General features: G+C 36.5%; 1 protein-coding gene across 1 annotated transcript; it reads right to left on the bottom strand.

Moving 5' to 3' along the window:
* Positions 1–5,503: 5,503 nt before the first annotated feature.
* On the bottom strand, positions 5,504–7,089 carry LOC129437345 (class A basic helix-loop-helix protein 9). The gene has a single exon (XM_055195481.2). The coding sequence runs from the start codon at positions 6,752–6,754 to the stop codon at positions 5,936–5,938; it is 819 nt and encodes a 272-aa protein (XP_055051456.2). The 5' UTR covers positions 6,755–7,089; the 3' UTR covers positions 5,504–5,935.
* Positions 7,090–20,143: the final 13,054 nt, after the last annotated feature.

Raw genomic sequence — 20,143 nt, forward strand, 5'->3', positions numbered from 1 at the left:
TTAGGGGGCAAACACTTTTTCACACAGGGTCATGTGTGTTTGGATTTTGTTTTCCATTCATAATAAAAACCTTCATTTAATAACTGCATGTTGTGTTTACTTGTGTTATCTTTGATTAATATTTAAATTCGTTTGATGATCTAAAACATTAAAGTGTGACAAACATGCAAAAGAATAAAAAATCACTTTTTCACACCACTGTATAATACATTCAGTATGGTGAGTGACAGAGTGTGATTATCAGACAGTGTTATTTAAATACAAGTTGAAAATCTTAATGCATAATTAATGATTATATAAATTATGAAGAGATTATTTGATGTATAAATAAAGACTTGAACAGATGCTCCACCTCCTCCTATGTTCCTGGTAGTGCCACAATCCCATTCTAGATTTGGTAGTACAAAATGTCATGTCGAAATAACATGCTGTCCATTTTGCCCAGTGCAGAGCACAACTAATTCATACTGTCTGTCAGTCCAGATCTGACAAGTCTCTATGGATTGGTCATGTGTTTATGCCACTGTTATTTAATGATTACCAAACACTGTCTTTATTGTGATGGAGGAGAAATGGGGCTTTGCCGTGCTGACAAATTCACTTAAATCTGAGCCAAAGATCAGAGAGGATAACGGATGGTGCGCTTCCACCCGGGATGCGTGACTACCAATACACTTTGCTTTTTATGATGGGCTAAGCCTCCTCGGTTAAAAAAAATGACTGCCGTGTATAAAGTATAAACACGCAATTATGCAATGAGCGTGGATGGGGACCAGTTACAGGCATTGTTTACATCCGCTTTCATTATGACTTAAAGACGGGGTGCATGATTTTTGAGAACGCTTTGGAAAAGGAAGTTGGGCCGAGTACCAAAACACACTTGTAGCCAATCAGCAGTAAGGGGCGTGTCTACTACCCAACATTGTTGCCTGGATGTGTGGGGCAGGTCTATCAAAAAAAGGTCAAAATTCTATAGGGGTAGGGGCGTGTTTGTTTAGGTGATTTCAAATGTCAACATTGGCTTTCAGATATCATGCACCCCGCCATTAAGATCACATTGGTATGCTTCAAAAATATTTGTGATCCACACAAGAAAGTAAGTCAGAGATTTGTGAGTACATGAGCGTGAGTAAATGATAAGATGAGATGTAAATAATCTTGAATTTAGTTGCAAATGAATAAATGACTAGATTTTATACAGACACTTACTTTAATTAAAATGTTATTTATTTTATTTTATTTTAATTTATATTATTTTAATGATATCGTATGTGCAGGTTTGATCTCACTGCATTTACACGGCGTGTCCTGCAGGTGTCACTAACGTGTGGTGCTTTGAGCGATTTAAACAATGTAATATGGTAATGACATTTATGATAAATGATAAATTGTAAATGCTCTCTCTTAACAAAATATATTTTAAAAAATGTCACTCAGTTTATTTTTTATAAATAAGTTTATGTTTGCAATTTAGTGCCACTAGAGGTTTATAAATCACACCAAAAACCTTTCTTGGGTGTATTGTCGAAATAAAAACAAGACTTTTAAAGATATATTATAAATACTTGCCAGAAAATTATTTTACAGTGTTTTACTTTGGTAATTTTAACTTGATTTACAGACATAGAGCTACGCCAAACAGGCATTGCATACTCTGGTCGGACTTGATCGATGAGCCTGTATAGATAAATACCCTTTCGGGATCTCGAACACCAAATTTTTTTAAACAATAAAGAGCAAAAAGCTTCCTGTTGGCTGAAGTCAATGGCAACAGTTGGCCAAGCTGGTGTATCATATTATTAGCATGCAAAACTGTACACTTCTTTGGTTTGAGATTTACTTTGTGCCCCTCCATCCAAATATCCAAGCTATTCAAAGTCAAAGGAAGGACACAATGTTTCTGTATCAGATCTCCTGACTGGGCTCCAAAAATGTTTTAGCAGCTGTAGAGACGTTGGGAAAAATAAATAAAAGATGCATAGCAACCTGTGTCGACGTGCCACTGGCTTTTTTGTTTTCGATCTGTATTTATATGGATTATTTTTGGAGCAAATTGCAAATTAAATTCAAATCAATCCTCTGTCTGAACAGCAGTAGATTCATAATACCTTTAGATCTTTATATGACCTCATCTCCCAATTGATTTTCCATTATGTTTGTAATATATATTTATCTTTCATCCTTTTAAAAGCTTCAGGTAGAAAGAAGATATTTACAGAGAGGAAATCGCATTAGAGATTAGATTAATGCCAGAGACGTGGTTCAGAAATATATCTAAAACACAGAGCTGTGGTTGTGGTGCTCCTGGTGCATACAGGTTCAAGGCCTTCCATGTTTCAGATTCCTCTCTATTCCAAAATGTTTAACCCTTTCTTTTCAAATAACATCCAGAGTTACATAAACAGGTTAAAATATGAAACATGATGACTCAGGATTACACAAATTTTATTGACCAACTGCACAATCACAGAAGTTCAGATCAAGATCCTAACCAGCTTCTCATGAAACAGTGTAGTTTAAGCTAATTTGCACCTTATGATTCTTATTAATATGTGATCATGGTCTGTCATTATAGACTGGCATGAGACAACCTTCTCTGTTAGAATAATTTCTAATGTCAATGTGCAATGTGTCTGTCATTCAGCCATGGCCGACACTTCGCTTTGCTCAATCCATCAGATAATGTGTGCAAAAGACACAGGGTTGTTTAGTTGGCATTATAATCATCTGTCTTCTATGCCGTAGCTGGCTTTTGTTAGTCTTCAACTATGTTTACAGTCACATTGACATGCTGTATTAGTCATATAAACGTCTTGAGGGCTGGTGAGTGGGTAAAACAGAGCCAACCTTAAAAGGATTGATAGTTGAGACATTCATTTTCTCACCCTGGGATTTCATGAAATGGTAATTACTGCAGCCCTGGAAGTGTGGGCAGTCTGACTTATAAATAAAGATGAACATGAACTTATGGTATCATAGGATTTAACTGCAAAAAAACGTTCAATTTCAAGTGTTCATGCTTGATGATGCAAGTCAGTGTGTGTATCTTAAATCTATAAGAAGATGAATAAAAAAATGATATCATATTGTACCAAGGGTCTGTTGGATGCTGTATTCTGACCCACGGGTATGCATTATTTTTCGATAACCGCACACCTAACTTGTCAAATGTCTTAAAAATAGGCACCAGAGCAATGTTTATGGTAACCGTGGTATAAACGGGTAGCACCTTTGGTGTGCATTATTTTCTTATAATTCAACGGCCTGTCGTCAATTATTCCTTACTTAACATATATTTGTATGTTACTTTAAACTGCACTTTTTTGAAAATATGCTCATTTTCCAGCTCCCCTAGAGTTAAACATTTGATTTTTACCTTTTTGGAATCCATTCAGCTGATCTCCAGGTCTGGCGCTAGCACTTTTAGCATAGCTTAGCATAATCTATTGAATCTGATTAGACCATTAGCATTGCGCTAAAAAATTACCAAAGAGTTTCGATATTTTTCCTATTTAAAACTTGACTCTTCTGTAGTTGCTTTGCGTACTAAGACAGACTGAAAATTAAAAGTTGCGATTTTCTAGGCAGATATGGCTAGGAACTATACTCTCATTCTGTTGTAATAATCAAGGACTTTGCTGCTGTAACATGGCAGTGATATTACGCAGCAGTCGATAATAGTCCCCTTAGTAACTTCAATGGCAGGGACAGCCATGTTACAGCAGCAAAGTCCTTGATTATTACACCAGAATGAGAGTATAGTTCTTAGACATATCTGCCTAGAAAATCACAACTATTAATTTTCTGTACGTCTAAGTACACGATAAAGGTCAAGTTTTAAATAAGAAAAATATTGAAACTCTTTGGTTATTTTTTAGTGCGATGCTAATGGTCTAATCAGATTCAATGGATTATGCTAAGCAATGCTAAAAGTGCTAGCGCCAGACCCAGAGATCAGCTGAATGGATTCCAAAACGGTAAAAATCAAATGGTTAACTCCAGGGGAGCTGGAAATTGACCATATTTTCAAAAAAAAGTGGAGTGTCCCTTTAAAGGAACACGTCCAGATTTTGGGAATTTAGCTTATTCGCCGTACCCCAGAGTTAGATAAGTTAATACATACCTTTCTCATCTCCGTGCGTGCTGTAACTCTGTCAGACGCAGCCCCCGCTAGCTTAGCTTAGCACAAAGACTGGAAGTAAATAGCTTCAGCTAGCAAACTGCTCCCAATAAGTGACAAAATAATGCGAACATTTTCCTATTTATGTGTTGTGATTTGTATAGTCACACCGTGTACAAATAACAAGGTCATATGAGACACAGCGATCTTTTAACAGTATATATACAGGGAACTATATTCTCAGAAGGCGAAGCACTGCTACTTGGGCGGAGTGACTTCAACTTATCACAAGTCAAAACTTCTTATATAATCTCCTTAAAAATAATATATATAGAGACAGAGAGAGACAGAGAGATTTCCATTCCCATGTTAGGATCTTGGCAGTCAAACAAATAAAAGATTTTTTGTTTGACTATTTATGAATAAATAATAGTTTTTAATTTCATTTTGGATCGATTACTTGCTGATCTTTGGTGCTAATCCAAAGGTTTTGCAGTAGGAACGTACGATCTTCAGCATGTTAAATCAATTGTAACTACGACTGATAACAGCAACGATCTGCCTCTGTATTCATTACACTGCAAGTCTCCTGGGTTAAAAATATATCTGCTAAATGTTATCAGTTATGACTGAGGGTGTAGTAACTCTTGTGTGCAATTGCTGCCCTCAAGTGGCCTACCTGTGTAACGTACCGAGTAACCTTTCACCTGCATGCCAAAATTGGATTTCAAAAGGTATGAAATTTACAAATATTTCCCTATATATATAAAAGTTCCCTTGCAAATCTGTAAATAGACATGCGGTTTTTGGTTTGGTTATAAACAAGTGATCCTGTCAAAACAAAAGGTAAAAAGTTCAGTACAGTACCTTTTAAAAAGATCCTAATATGTACCATTTTGGTACAGATGTGTACTTTTTGAAAAGGTACCGCGCCCCAGTGACCACGTTTGTACCTTCTTGTATCTTTTATTTTGAGAGTGTTCAATGTAAAGAGGAATAAAATCTAATAAAGTTCTCCAGCTTCAGCCAATCGGATTGCACCTAAAGAGTTGAGTCATATAGGTGCCTTGAGGGAGAGACGAGATCTCAAAACAATTCCTTCCTGTACCTCTTTTATCCACCTTACTGGAATCACCTCCCTATATCAACCCGAGGGGGAGATCTTCGGTAAAAGGTCCATCACTGCCCCCTTCTGCTGGCAGATACTAAACCAGTTGTTTCAGAAACTACTATTAGTTTGCAGAAAGAAACTCAACCTGCACGAATAATTAAAAGAAATATAATAAAAAAAAATAAAAGAAATATATAGCACCTATAAAGCACCAATGTAGAACCATATAGTCATGCAATAGCACATATGTATGGTTAGATTTTAGTGTTATTCATTAGATTCAATTTCTCTATTTTTTATTAAACACATTTTATTAAATCAATGAATATATACAACTAACATTGTTTAAAACAAGAAAGTAAATTGATCATAAGTTGCTTTATTTGGGGTTTGTGCATATGACAAACATATTTTTCAGCTATGCATTTTAGGTAAGAAAAAAATCTTAAAAGCTTTAAATTTTTATCCAACATCGGCATCATCAAAAAAATAATGGTTTACTTTATTTTGACACATTATTTACAACATACACCATATTTTAAACAGGCATGTGCTGTAATATACAGTATATTTCCCAGCCTGAGAAATCATCCAGCCTCATAAAGACGACAAACATACATCACTCATATTTGTACAAATGCAAATCACATTTTAACTTTTACAACTAAAGCTTTCCATCATAAGTGTACAAAGATACAAACATTTCAGTGCATACTTAGTGACTGTTGGTATCCATGACTTTGAAGGTAACCCAGGTGCCAAGCCAAAGGTGCGTTAGCAGTCTCTGCGTAGGTCTCCACGTGGTTCGGATGGCATGTCATCCCATGTTGATGTCCACTATTAAAATCACTGTTTTGGTCACTCCAATGGTGACCGTAGTGTCCATGGCTCATGTGCACCTGGGTATTTGGGTCGTAATGGTTGTAATGTGAGGATGGTGAAGCCATGTGTATTGAGTTTGATATATCCTGGTACATAGGTGTATCTGGGGAGACTGTCTGGTGGTCATGCATTCTCTGGATCTCTCGTTGATGGTGAATGTATTTCTCTACGGGTTCCTGAAAAGTCCTTGGCAGGGAGCCGTTGACTTCTGGTTGCCTGTAGCACTCCGTATGGGTACAGGGAGGCGAATCTGCTTCTGCGGTCGAGTGCGTCTGCAGGTATAAAGAGAGGTCTGAGATATGGTGGATGGCGCGGCGCAGCGTGGCAATCTTGGAGAGTCGCTTTCCACTTAAGTCATGCTTGAGAACGGTGCGCAAAGCATTGAAGGCCTGATTGTAGTCTAGGATGCGTTTTCTTTCTCGGACGTTGGCAGCGGCTCTTCGCGCTTTGGACCGCACAGGCCGGCTACGCCTCTTAACCACCTTGATTTCTTCTGGGTCGCTGTGGCAGGATGAGCACTCAGAGCGGGAAGAAAGCTTTTGGGGGCCTTCATTTTCAAAGTCGCTGTCTTGACCCGATGGACAATCCTCCAACTCATCCTCCGATACTTCTGATTCAGTACTGGTACCACCCAGACTCATCGCTGTTGAAAAGACGTATGGCCGGTCCTCAGTAATGTATGTGAAGGAGCTCTTGCGTATATATCTTTGCAATTCTCCACAGTCCTACCAGATGAGATCTGACAATCTCAACAAAGGTGAGCGGGGCTTTTAAAGGCAACCTGACGTGTCACATTGGCCAGATGCCTATAAGTAAAGGTGTATTCTGTGTTTACAAGTGCCCTCCAGGCAAACGTAGACATCAGTCAACAGACTCTGACACACCTCCTCAACACCCAGGATCTGCTCTTTCCAACTGTACGGTGCTGAAAATGAGGAATGGAATCTGCGAGGCTGACAGATGCACGTAACTTCAAAGTTGGTGAAAATGCCTGCATGTTTGTTTTTGACTATTTAACGATTATTGTTATCGCAAAAAGAACAAAGCACCAATTTACCTGTATGCATTTGGCAGCTTTTATCCAAACTGAGCGACAGGGACACAGACAACCAATAAGTGTGCAATCGCACATTACATTTAAATACAAAAATAAACAGTATACTGAAACCAATCACTGTCTTTTCATCCCTTTTTGACTCAACGCTGGGTTGAAAATAATCTAGCATTTTATAGGAAAAATATCGAAAGTCTTTGGTTATTTTTAGCGCGATGCTAATGGTCTAATCAGATTCAATGGATTATGCTAAGCTATGCTAAAAGTGCTAGCGCCAGACCCGAAGATCAGCTGAATGGATTCCAAAACGGTAAAAATCAAATGTTTAACTCTAGGGGAGCTTAAAAATGAGCATATTTTCAATAAAAGTGGACTATCCCTTTAAACACTACAAATTGAAGAAACTTCATGCTATGAAAGCGCTGAAAGGGCTACATTCCTAATTAAGAACCATTAAAGCATGCATGGTAATCCATAATAAATAAATGACATCAGCGTAAAAGCATTTCATATGAATATTTCGTTCCCAAGATGATCCAGATGGATTGGTTGTGCTGTGTCCCAGGTGTTGAGAGAAAAATGGGAACATTCATGACAAATTACGACTTCATCAGATAAGCCTCTTTTACCAATTTGCCTTTACACTTTTTCTGTGCCAGAGGGATGGAAAAACACTTATCATGTGTCACATAAACTCTGTATCTGTGTATGGTCGCAATTAGCTGTTGTGTATTAAGCGATTACTGGCCTTCCTGGGCTGCAGCAAGGGACAGTGTAATTTGGTTGTCTGTAAAGTCATAAATCTAAAGTCGGCTTCCTACAGGGCAAGAACAGGCAGTAGCCCCCTCACTTCAAAGTGGTGGAACTAAAGCACTGATATTTTACAATTATTACCTGTGATGACTGTGAATTAAGGGCCTTGGTGCTTTTGCCTTTTTATCCTCACAAACAGCTTCTGTATCTCCTGTTTGGACTGTAAGGTTTATGTGTTGCAATCCCGAAATGTTTTTTCTTAATTGTTGAATATACTAAAGTCCGGTATATTGGCTACATGGTAACAGTGTCCCAGAGGACAACTTGTTATAATTCTTCTGCTGTATAAAAAGATGGTTGTTGTGAGACGTTCCCTAAGATGAGTGTAAAGAAACAGTTCACTCAAAAATGAAAATTCTGTCATCATTTACTCACCGTCATGTTGTTTCTATCCCATGACTTCCTTCCTTTAATCTTGGAAAAGGCACAGAATTTTGATCACATGACCGTATGTTTAGACAAAGTCTTGTACAGCTGCCTATTTGAGAGATACACAGGAGAAAAGTGAAGAGGATGTCTTTTTTGTATGTCAGTGCTCTACAAATAATTTTATGTCAAAGCAAATATTCAGGTCTACAGATATCATGCAATCTGAAAAAATGGTCAAAATACTTCAAAAAGGTCCTAGTATGTACCATGAGGTACACACAGTACTGTGCAAAAGTGTTAAGCCACCATGCCAGAATTAGATTTCTCGTTTTTGCAATGTTATAGTAATTATATAGATATAGTTGTTTCTCAGTCTCTTTAATAAAATACATCAAGAAAATACAGAAAATGTGTATATAGGATTAAAACTGTATAAAATTGTAAACTGACGTGTCAAGTTTTTAGGGTAAACTCCCCTTCTACTTGAGCAATAGCAGGAAACTGCAGGATCTCTTAAACCTAAATAAAATTAAATCCTAATTTTTAATTTTAAAGAAATTAGTCTTTTAACTCAATTTTGCTCAAAAACGCTCAAGATGTGTTTAGTGCCAAAAGAGGTCACACTAAACACAGACAATGCCTAAAGAAGACGTTTAGTCCTGAAAATTATTTTTTTAATTTTTTGTACATATTTCCTGTATTTTCTGTTTGTATCTTAATAAAATAGATTGAAAAATAAATATGGATGGAAATTAAAACAAGTCTGGTGGTGGTGTCCAAAGACTTTTGCACAGTACTACATGTATATTTGGTACCAATATGTGGTACCTTTGATATACTAATATGTACCTCTGAGGCATTACTACATGGACCCTTTAAGTGCAAACCTACTTTTTAAAAGGGCACAGCGCCAGTGACAACTACCGAGCCCCTGGGGTGACATTGGAGTAGAAAAAATCTAAAGTTTAGTTTCATGTACCTTTATGGCCAGATTTTTTTTTAGGTTTAGTTTTGCGTGCTCACGTGAAACTTTCGCACGCACACGTGAAAGTATCGCGCGCACGTGAGGACGCGAAACTAAACGCGGTAGTTTCATGTGCGCACGCAATAGTTTCACATGCTCACGCGAAAGTTTCACGTGCGCACATGGAACTAAACTTTATTTCATTTTTGCTCCATGTCCCCTTAGGGGCTCCTTAACAATGTTTTAATTATTTTTTTGACTATGTGGTGGCTTAATAGTAATAGTCAACTTTGCATGCTAATACAGGTTAAAAACTTGAAGTGGGACCCACATTTCTTTAAATAATCTGAGGAGGGTGCTGGCAAATACAATTTTGAATAAAATGTTTTCCTTTTCAGATAGTAAGAGAAATAATGCAATGTTTGCAAGTACACATAAAACAATAGTCTTTTAGTATTAAAGGGGACATATCATGAAAATCTGACTTTTCTGAAGTGCTATAATTTGGTCCCCAGTGCTTCTATCAACCTAGAAAATGTGAAAAAGTTCAACCCAGTAACTTAGTTTTGGTAAACCATTCTCTGAAAGCATGTGAAAAAATAGCTCATTAAAATTTGCCACCCTTTGTGATGTCGGAAGGGGATAATAATCTGCACTATCCAACACAGCACTGCCATTTAGTGCAGAGATCAACTCATTTGCATTTTAAAGGACACACCCAAAAAACGGCACATTTTTGCTCACACCTACAAAGTGGCAATTTTAACATGCTATAATAAATTATCTATGGTATTTTGAGCTAAAAGTTCACATAGGTACTCTGCAGACACCGAATATTTATTTGACATCTTAAAAAAGTCTTGTGAAATGTCCCCCTTAATCCCTTTTACCAGACATCTTGAAATTTATCTATAAACTTTAGTTTTATCAATGCGCTACACTTTGGCTAGAGGACAACTTCAATAAAAGTGTCAGGATATACCCCATTCCCTAATATGAATCTTAATTTATAGTCTCACTGACAAAGGAAAATTAAACTAATCAATCTTTGCAGTTACGAGTTAAAATCAAATGATGAAGTCACTGGTTAAACCTGTTATTGGCTCTTAATGACAAAAGTTTTTCTCTTGTGTTTATTTTACAAAGAGCAATGACATACTGAAGCCTCCAGCCAAACCAGCGGCTCAAGAGTGTTTTTTTTTAACAGCTCAGATCATATCAGCAGCGGGTGGTGGTGCAATAATCTTTAAACAAGGAATGAGAAGCCATTTCAAACATTGCTTCCTTCCTGTCCACTGTTAACTGCTTGACAGAAAAGGCCTAATTATGACTTCCACCATGTTAAGGTGTCTGCGTTTGTCAGCATGCATCACATTGGCTTCTGCATCCCACCGTTGAAGAGTTTGTAAGACATTTTTCCTCAAGGGTAATCATAACACTCACAATGCATCAAAAGGCTGCATTTCTCTGTTTATTGAACATGTGACCTGTATTATACTGTTATATATTGTTGTCATTGGGGCATTTATTTGTTGCCAGAGCATGACGGGCATCCCTAACTATCAAGGTTTTTCTTTTATACACCTCATCATCTTTTGTTTTTGCTTTACTTACTAGGTGTAAACATTGATGTAGATGTAAAGTTGTTCACTATAGGGCCTGAAGACAATAAAAATATTAAAACATACAGTACTGTTCAAACGCCACCATGCCACCATTACATTTGTTATTTTTGCAATGGTGTATATAGTTTTTTCTCTGTCTTTATTAAAAACAACGAGAAAATACAGCAAATGTGTATGCAGTACTAAAAACAAAATTAAATTGTAAGCTAAAAAGTCAAATATTTAGTGTGTGCTCCTCTAACAATTAAACAACAGCAGGAACCTGCAAGCAGGCTCGCTTAATGAAATCCTAATTATGACTTCAGTCACCTCAAAAGAGTTTAAGATGTGCTTACAGCCAACACAGATCAAACTAAACATAGACTTTTGTCAGAAGAATCCATTTTGTTCTTAAAATTATGCCTAATTTTTACACTTATCTTAATACATAGAGCAAAAAATGTGAGTCATTAAAACTTTGCTAGAACAACAAAGATGGTAGTAGCCCAAGACTTTTGCACAATATTGGGCATTTCTTTAAAGCTGCTAGTTGTTGTGAAAAGCGCTACAAAAACATAACACACTGTATATCATTATAGCAAGCTGTATTTAAAATTGCTATACACACATTACATTTTAAAACATGCATGGTCACAATTAAAAGAAACTTGTTTGACCGATAGACATGTTGACTTGATATCCCTCATATGCGTGGGGTGTTTTCCAGTTGCGCAGTGAAAGGCAAATTGGTTTTTGTTAGCGGAAAATATAGTTGCTTAAGTATAAATTACAACATCCTCTTCCTTTTCTTGTTCTGCAATTATAATCCAAAATGCAGGTCTGTTTAAACACAGGGCTGTGGATTGTGTCATACCGTGTTAGCTCTGTAATTTGAAATTAGTTGTAAAATGCCACAACCTTTGCATGCTAATAACAGGCTGGGTTTGGAGGTGTTAATTCAAACTTGAATAAAAAGCATACCATTTTGACAGTGACACATCCTAAAATATAGAACATAACATCTAAATATGCTCCTGTATAGCTCAGTGGTAGATCATTCCGTTAGCAGCACAAAAGGTCATGGGGTCAAACTGTAGGTTTCAAACCCATGTTTAATCAACTTGAAATATATACATTTAAATACGAATTGTAAATTCGAGTTGATCAGTGGCAGCTCGTGACTGCTCATCCGAGGGGCGCAAATTCAAAATAAGTGTTTGGACAGTGACAGTGCAGAAACACACATACCTACACTCTAAAAAAAGAATCCGTAAAAAAACGGAAAATGTCCTGGCAGAAAATTACCGGTACTTTTTCCGTTACATTTACAGAATTTCTGTTTATTCAAAAACTGAACATTCTGTAGATTTACAGAACACTGTCCGTAAATTTACAGAACATTGTCCGTAACCTTTAGGGACACTTCAATCTGCCTATGAAACGCAACAATGGTGACAATCAACAACAAAGCTTCATGCCGCAATGCATTCTGGGTACCAGGATTGTAGAAAACTCCCTTAACATTTGCTCTCACCATTGTTGAGATTTGTATCCAAAGTGTTGATATCTCTGAAGCAAAATCCACAGCTGACACATTTGCAGCAAATCTTATTCAATACAGTGTGTTTTTAGATCAGCATAGAGTGTCACGCTTATACATTTCAGTTCATTATTCTTATTTTATCATTTCATATTTAAATGTTAGGCAGCATAACACTAAAACAACCAAACTTATATGACATCATAGACAATTCTCCTTCCTCAAGCTGCAAACAAGTTGTAATTGCTACAAGCAAAAACGCTGTTGCAATGCTAAAAGAGCAGAGTCAGTTCTGGAAGGTTAAGGGACAAAAGCCTAACTAAAGGGAACACCAATCACCATAGTGGTGACTTCAAAAGAATCGAAAAGAAACACAAGCTGTAGATTTGATGTGATGAATGTTGTGGTGGGTGTCCATTTGACTTGCACGTCGCGTCGGAGGGAAGATTTGTCTACTAAATCACATGTGTTGATGCTGGAATAGTTTAACACTTGTATCTTGTTCTGACAGCATTTGTTTGGAAGTTAAACATCATCCATGTTAGAAAATAACTCTGCAAGCAAGTTGTAATTTTAGGTTTCAAACAGAGATGGGGATAGAGAGGCAAAAGTGAAAGATTGCAGCAGGTGTTATTGCACCCATAATGCAACATGTTATTAAAAAACGGATAAATGCCTGTAAAACATAAAAACTGAAAATTCCTTCATATTTACACAGTTCTTTGTCCGTTTTTTTACGGATTTTTTTTAGAGTGTACAGTATTTAAAATGTATACTTTGTTATGCACTGCAATTTATACTTTGGATAAAAGTGTATGCTAAATGGGCACAGGTTACAGATGTTTTGTTAGGAAACTGCATTGGAAAGGTAATGGACAGTGTTTCCCAATGACCAAAACTACTGCAGCCAGACAGGCAAAACCGTGAGAACGTCTACAAAATTGTTTTTTGCTGCTTTTTCTCACTGTTCTTGAGGGAAAAGATTATGGGTCATGAACACGGAAAGTGGAGACTTGTGTACTTGGTAATTAAGGGTTTTGTTGAAAAAGTTTGGAAACTGAAGTACTTGACAATAACAGTTATCTTTTCTTCCACAGGTAAAAAACCACTGTGAGAACACAACATTAAAAAATATCTTTTGACCAACAACTCTTTCGGATATATTCAGTTCTCTCCAATCTTTCACCTTATATCTGATCTGTCAACCAAAAGTGGTTTATAATGGTCAAGGCTTTGAACTGTTGATGGCTAGGTCAAAGGTTAAGAAGCACCCTTGAGCTGGACACTTAACCTGAATAGCCCATAAGAATAAACTGTCTCCCAGGGTATCATTAGCAAAGCACTTCTCACAAGACTTCACTAAACAAATATGTTGAACATGCTTAGTATTTTATTGGTTCTTCTATCCTGAATTTTTATTAACACCCAGTCTCACAAGGTTTCGTGATATAGACGGTTTCAGCAGTAACAACATAAACAAGCGGCTGTCGTGGTCCGCACGCAACTTCCGATAAACTCCGCTAATAATAAATAACAACAAAGTTCTTTAAACGTAGTTTATTTATATAACAAGCAAAAAACAACACATAGATTACATACGAAACCAAAACATTTGTTATTTTCGACGAGGCATTTGTTCAAGAGATCAGTTTAGCAACTAGTCAGACCATTAAAAAAAACGAAACCGGAAGTAAAGTTCGGATCCAGACGTGTGTCACATCACCGCATGTGCATCCGATGAAACCGTCTATAGTCACGTAATTTTTTTATTCTTTTTTGTGATATTATCACAAATTTTGCGTGTTTTTTGTGATTGTAAAACGAATTCCTGTTTACGTGTGATTATCACTTATTGATTACTCAACTGCTTTTTCCTGTTTTCAAACCATTGTCCCTTCGATTTAGGGTTAGCTTTGGTGCTTGCATTAGAATGTCACTTTATGTATTGGTTTATACTATTTTACTATACTATTACTATATATTGTTATACTATTATACTATTCCGAACCAACAATGGTAAGAAAATAGGACAAAACAGTTTAGTAACCAATACGTGATAATCACGAAAAAAACTTGTCAAAAAGAATCAAAAAATTATGTGACTATATAATGAAATTTCGTGAGACAGACAAAATACAGACAAAAAAATGTTGACCTCTATCAATTCAGTTTTAAAAGAGTACACTGTAAAATGTAAAAAGTTAGATCAAATTAAAAAATTACTTAACCCCTTAGCATTTCTGAAAAAAAGGCTAAAAGAAATGCCTAAAATGGACACAAATTGTACCTGAATGTATCTTAAAACAGTTTAAAAAATTTGAATCACAAGAATTTCAGCTTTCCAAAGATATGTAAAATGTTTCGCTTTTTGTTTTTGAGTCGTTTGATAAAGTTTTCTGTCAGATAATGCAGTGTCCCTCCCACGGAATTTGAAGGGGTTACATTGGTAACACCTAAAAAATCGTTTTAACTTAAATTTGGGGGATTTTGACATGACGTATGATACACCTTAGTTCACATGACGCAATGAACACACATTTTGACATGACGGGCAACACACGACACATATTTTGAATTTGCCGCCCTCGGAAGATAAGTTACCAGCCGTCACTACTTGAACATTTAAGTTGAAAAAACAAAAAATGTAAGTATTTTTTTAAGTTGGTCCAATTCGTAAAAAATAACAGACAACACTGGTTATACTCTGTGCTACCATTGATTGACATAAATACACATAAAGACAATATTTAAAACCGAATTAGGATGAAAGTTGTCTCAATGGGAAATATTTGTGTGATGACAACCAGCGGGTGCGAGTGTCAAACTGATTTTTTTACAAGCTGCATCTCATTTTTTCCATGTCTAACACATTATTCTTCTATCCTGAATATTTATTATCTCATTTTTCCACTTCATTACTGTGTCTGTGTACCCCACAACCAGCAATATTTGATTAATATGTAATGGAAACATTTGCACACTTGAATCACCCGCTGTCCCAGACCAAGTCATGTGAACCAACACATAAACATTGATGATTTACAAGAGAGGTTGGCAGATTAATTGCCTTGTACAGAGAACTTTAAGCACGCTCTTAAAACTTTTTTTTTGACGAACGGGGAGACAGTAGTAATTATCAGTCGCCATGTATAAATCAAGGTCCTTTTAGATAGCCATCCACAGGCTGGGAGAACTAGAGATAGCCTGGTCATAACCAAGATTTGTAAATCTTTAGTCTTAAGGTTAGATAATGAGAAGCTGCTTTTTGGCAGTTATTAGAAGACAGTGATACAATTATTTAGATGCATGCTTTTAAAGGGGTGTTGAGGCTTGAGAAGTATGCAAGGAAATGAAAGGTCTAGACCAAAAGCATGATTTTTACAGTGGGAAAAATGTTGCTTCTGTGTTATTACCAGTTACTAATGCATTCATGAATGCATTATACGTGTGTCAAATGATTACCTCTTTTGCTAAAGAACCAAAAATAACCAGACTGTTGCCCGTGTTTTTATGTGTTACAGTAGCTTTAGACAAAATAAACTAAAAAATGAACATCCGTATACTCTTCACTCAATAAAAGTTTTGCTGTACAGTAGTTTGATTTGATTAGATAGACTGTTTTCATTTAGGGGGTTCCCAAACTATATGCTATGATTGCTGCAGGCACATTTAACAGTGTAATGGAAATGTCTGGGACATCCTTAGCCCATTCAAGCCCTTGTAAAAGAGTACAACAGTACATTGTTGACACATGCCTGTGTGATCTGCTCTCTGGCTGAAGTTTGATGATGTTATGTTAAAGGTGGATGTCGTATCTTGTTGGGGAGGAGGGGCGAGCTGCTTTCAATCCCTGACTCACTATCTACAGCGCTGGATGTTTGGGCTCTGTCTATCGATTTGGAGGTGAGAGGCGACCCTAAAATGAGTCATTCCTAGACAAAAGGGTTAAAGGATTAGTCCATTTTTCTTTAAAAAAAATCCTGATAATTTACTCACCACCATATCTACCAAAATGTTGATGTCTTTCTTTGTTCAGTCGAGAAGAAATTATGTTTTTTGAGGAAAACATTCCAGGACCTTTCCCACTTTAATGGACTTCAATGGAGCCCAACACCCAACAGCCCCAATGCAGCTCAAAATTGCAGTTTCAAAGGACTCCAAACCATCTCAAACGAGGCATAAGGGTCTTATCTTGCAAAAAGATTGTTATTTTTGACAAGAAAAATAAAAAATATGCACTTTTAAACCACAACTTCTCGTCTCTGTGACAAGCCAGCATGACCTCACGTAACTGCGTAATGCCGTGGAAAGGTCACGTGTTACATATATAAAATGTACATTTGCGGACCATTTTAAACAATAAACTGACACAAAGACATTAATTAGTATCATTTCACATACAACAATGTCGGAATGGTCCTCTTTCTCCACACTTGTAAACACTGGGGTGTAATTTCGTATATGTCATCCGTGACCTCTTGACGTGATGACGTATTGCGTGAGGTCGCACTGGCGCGTCACAGGACCGGAGGAAGACAAGAAGCTGTGGTTTAAAAGTCATATATTTTTTTTTGCCAAAAATGACAATCGTTTCGCTAGATAAGACCCTTATGCCTTGTTTGAGATCTTTTAGCGTCCTTTGAAACTGCAATTTTAAACTGCATTAAAACTGTTAAGTGTTGGGGTCCATTAAAGTCCATTAAAATAAGAAAAATCCTGGAATGTTTTCCTAAAAAAAATATAATAATTTCTTCTCGACTGAACACAGAAAGACATCAACATTTTGGATGACATGGTGGTGATCTGGATTTTTTTTAAGAAAGTTGACTAATCCTTTAATAAAGGGAGTCATTCAATAAGAGCTAAATATACAAGTTACCTTTAATTCAAGCTCAATTGAAGAAGGTTATTATAGTAAAACACTGGAAAAACCATACAGACAAAAAAATGTGTTGATCTCTATCAATTCAGTTTTTAAGGAGTAAAATGACGGAAAACACTGTGTATACTGTGCTACCATTGACATGTATGCATGAAAACAATATTTAGGACTGAATTAAGATGAAAGTTGTCTCACTGTGAGAAATACAGATATATTTGTGATGGGCTTGTCTCCATGGTGACAGCCAGCGGGTGCAAGTGTCAAACTGACTTTTAACAGGCTGCATCTCATTTTTTCCATGTATGACAACAAGTAAACAACCCTAAAGATGTCTCTGTTGTTTAAATAGCACTATACAATTAGAAAATTTCAACCGCAATGTCACATAAACAATTACATTACAATTACATAAACATCTTCGGATTGATTTGGGACTTTGGCTATATTGTTAATATTGACATTTGTTTGTGAGAAGGTAACAACATTCCAGAAGAGTGAAATATGAGCTGTTAAAGATATTGGAGTTGAAAGCGTGTTGACAAGACACAGGGTCTCTGAAATCACTTTTGTCCTTTCAAAGGTAAGATGCTATGCTCAAGGCTAGTTGACAGCACACTACCTGTATAGCAGCATAACAGAGACGAAGGACTGACATTATTTCAACCAGCTCTCTGCAATTAAAAGGGACCATCTTTCACTCGAGGATAACATTACTAGAGCCCAGTTATGTGATTTATGATGAGGCTGGAGTCTGTGTTTGACAGTATTTTACTGTAGATGCTATGACATGGCCTGTAGGTAATACTTGTTATGTCCTAGGAATGTAAGCTATCCTCTTTTATGCAGTCTTTTTTCATAGTTCAGACTACCCTAAGACATTTAAGTTATGCCTAAAACTATTTTGCCTACATATGTTGAAAGCACATCATAATCATAACAGAATTAGTATCAACCCATTCTCATGACATGCGTATAAATAGCATGCTTTTTAAAAAGTTGTTCAATTCATACGCCAAAGTCCAATTTTGCGTGCATATGACACGCCAGTCCTTCCCATTCACTTAATACCATGCATATTTGGGATTTGGGTAATAGGATGCCATTTTAAAGACTAGGTGCATGATCTCTGAAAGCCAAAGTTGATATTTGAAATCACCTAAACAAACACACCTCTACCCCAATAGAATCTGGACCTTCTTTTGATAGACCTGCCCCACACATACGCAACTCAGGCAACGATGCCGGTTAACAAACACGCCCCTTACTGCTGATTGGCTACAAGTGTGTTTTGGTACTCAGCACGACTCCCTTTTCCAAAGTGTTTTTTCAAAAATCTCGCACCCGGCCTTTAATGTCGTTAATTTTTTAAACCATTGCTTGGAGTTGGGGTTAGAATAAGGGTTAGGATGTCATTTTATGTTAGAATAACAGAAAGTTCTAACCTAATTGACTTCAAACGACAATGAAAAAATTGAGAAACCAATACATAACAAAATGCTAGCTTAGCTTAGCACAAAGACTGGAAGTGAATGGCTCCAGTTAGGCTCCCAATAAGTGACAAAATAACGCCAACATTTTCCTATTTATATGTTGTGATTTGTATAGTCACAGCGTGTACAAATAACAAGGTCATATGAGACACAGCAATCTTTTAACCGTATACATAAAGATAACTATATTCTCAGAAGGCAAAGCACTGCTACATGGGCGGAGTGAGTCTTTGTGCTAAGCTAAGCTAGCGGGGGTGAATAAGCTAAATTCCCAAAATGTGGGCGTGTTCTTTTAAGGACTGGCATCATATTATGCACGCAAAATTGGACTTTGGCGTATGTATTGCACAACTTTTCAAAAAGTGTGCTATTTATACGCATTTCCTTAGAATGGGATGATTGTAATAGTTCCTTTTGAGTCTCTTGATGACAGGGTTCAAATATGCAGAAGATGCTGAAAAACCAAGATGTGGACCAGGAGGATTTTCCTGATGATCAGTAAACAGTTACCAGGACAAACAGGAAATCCCATAAACAACTATCACAAGACATAGAAACTGTTATTGATTGTGCAGAATTAAGAATGTAAACTTTTGAACTGGGTTATTTTTTAGAAATTCTGTTATCTATGTTGAAAACTTTCTGTAAACATGTGAAATAACTTATTCAGGGCAGGACTAAAATTAAAACCAAAAAAATCATTTTATTTGCATTTTATGCAAGTTGTATGTAAACATATGACCTCAACTGTATGGTGTGTGTACCTTTACTTTTTTCACAATGTTTTATGTATATACATTAATAAAAATACATACATAAACATGTGAATAAACTTTAAATGATACATTTTCAAGTCATATTCAAGTGGGCATGCATTAATGTGTGACGTAAGGGTAATGTCCTCAATGCTGATTGTGCAAGAATTAAAGAAAGCAAGACAGAATATTTTTTAATCTTCAGTTTGTCAAGTGGTTATTAAGTAAATAATACAAAATAAAGTTAAATGAACATAGCATACATTTTTATTGGCCAGCACTCTTGCAAACAGATTCCATCTCTTTATCTTTTCATCTTTAAATTAAATCTTTTTTCTAAACCTTTGAAGGGGTCAGATCTCTCAGAATAGAGTGACATGGACAATAACCCCTGTGAACTCCTGTGTGAACTCTTGAACTCTCACACTGTGTGTTACCATTTGTTGAAAGCAAAGGTTACTTCGGTTGGTTCCCTATTTAGATGGAACAAACAACACTTCCTTTTTAGAGGCAACTTCAAAATCTCTGTAAACAGTAAGCATTTGTAGATTAATTTCAG

The sequence above is a fragment of the Misgurnus anguillicaudatus genome, chromosome 24 (assembly GCF_027580225.2).
Source record: "Misgurnus anguillicaudatus chromosome 24, ASM2758022v2, whole genome shotgun sequence".
In the NCBI taxonomy this organism is placed as follows: domain Eukaryota; kingdom Metazoa; phylum Chordata; class Actinopteri; order Cypriniformes; family Cobitidae; genus Misgurnus; species Misgurnus anguillicaudatus.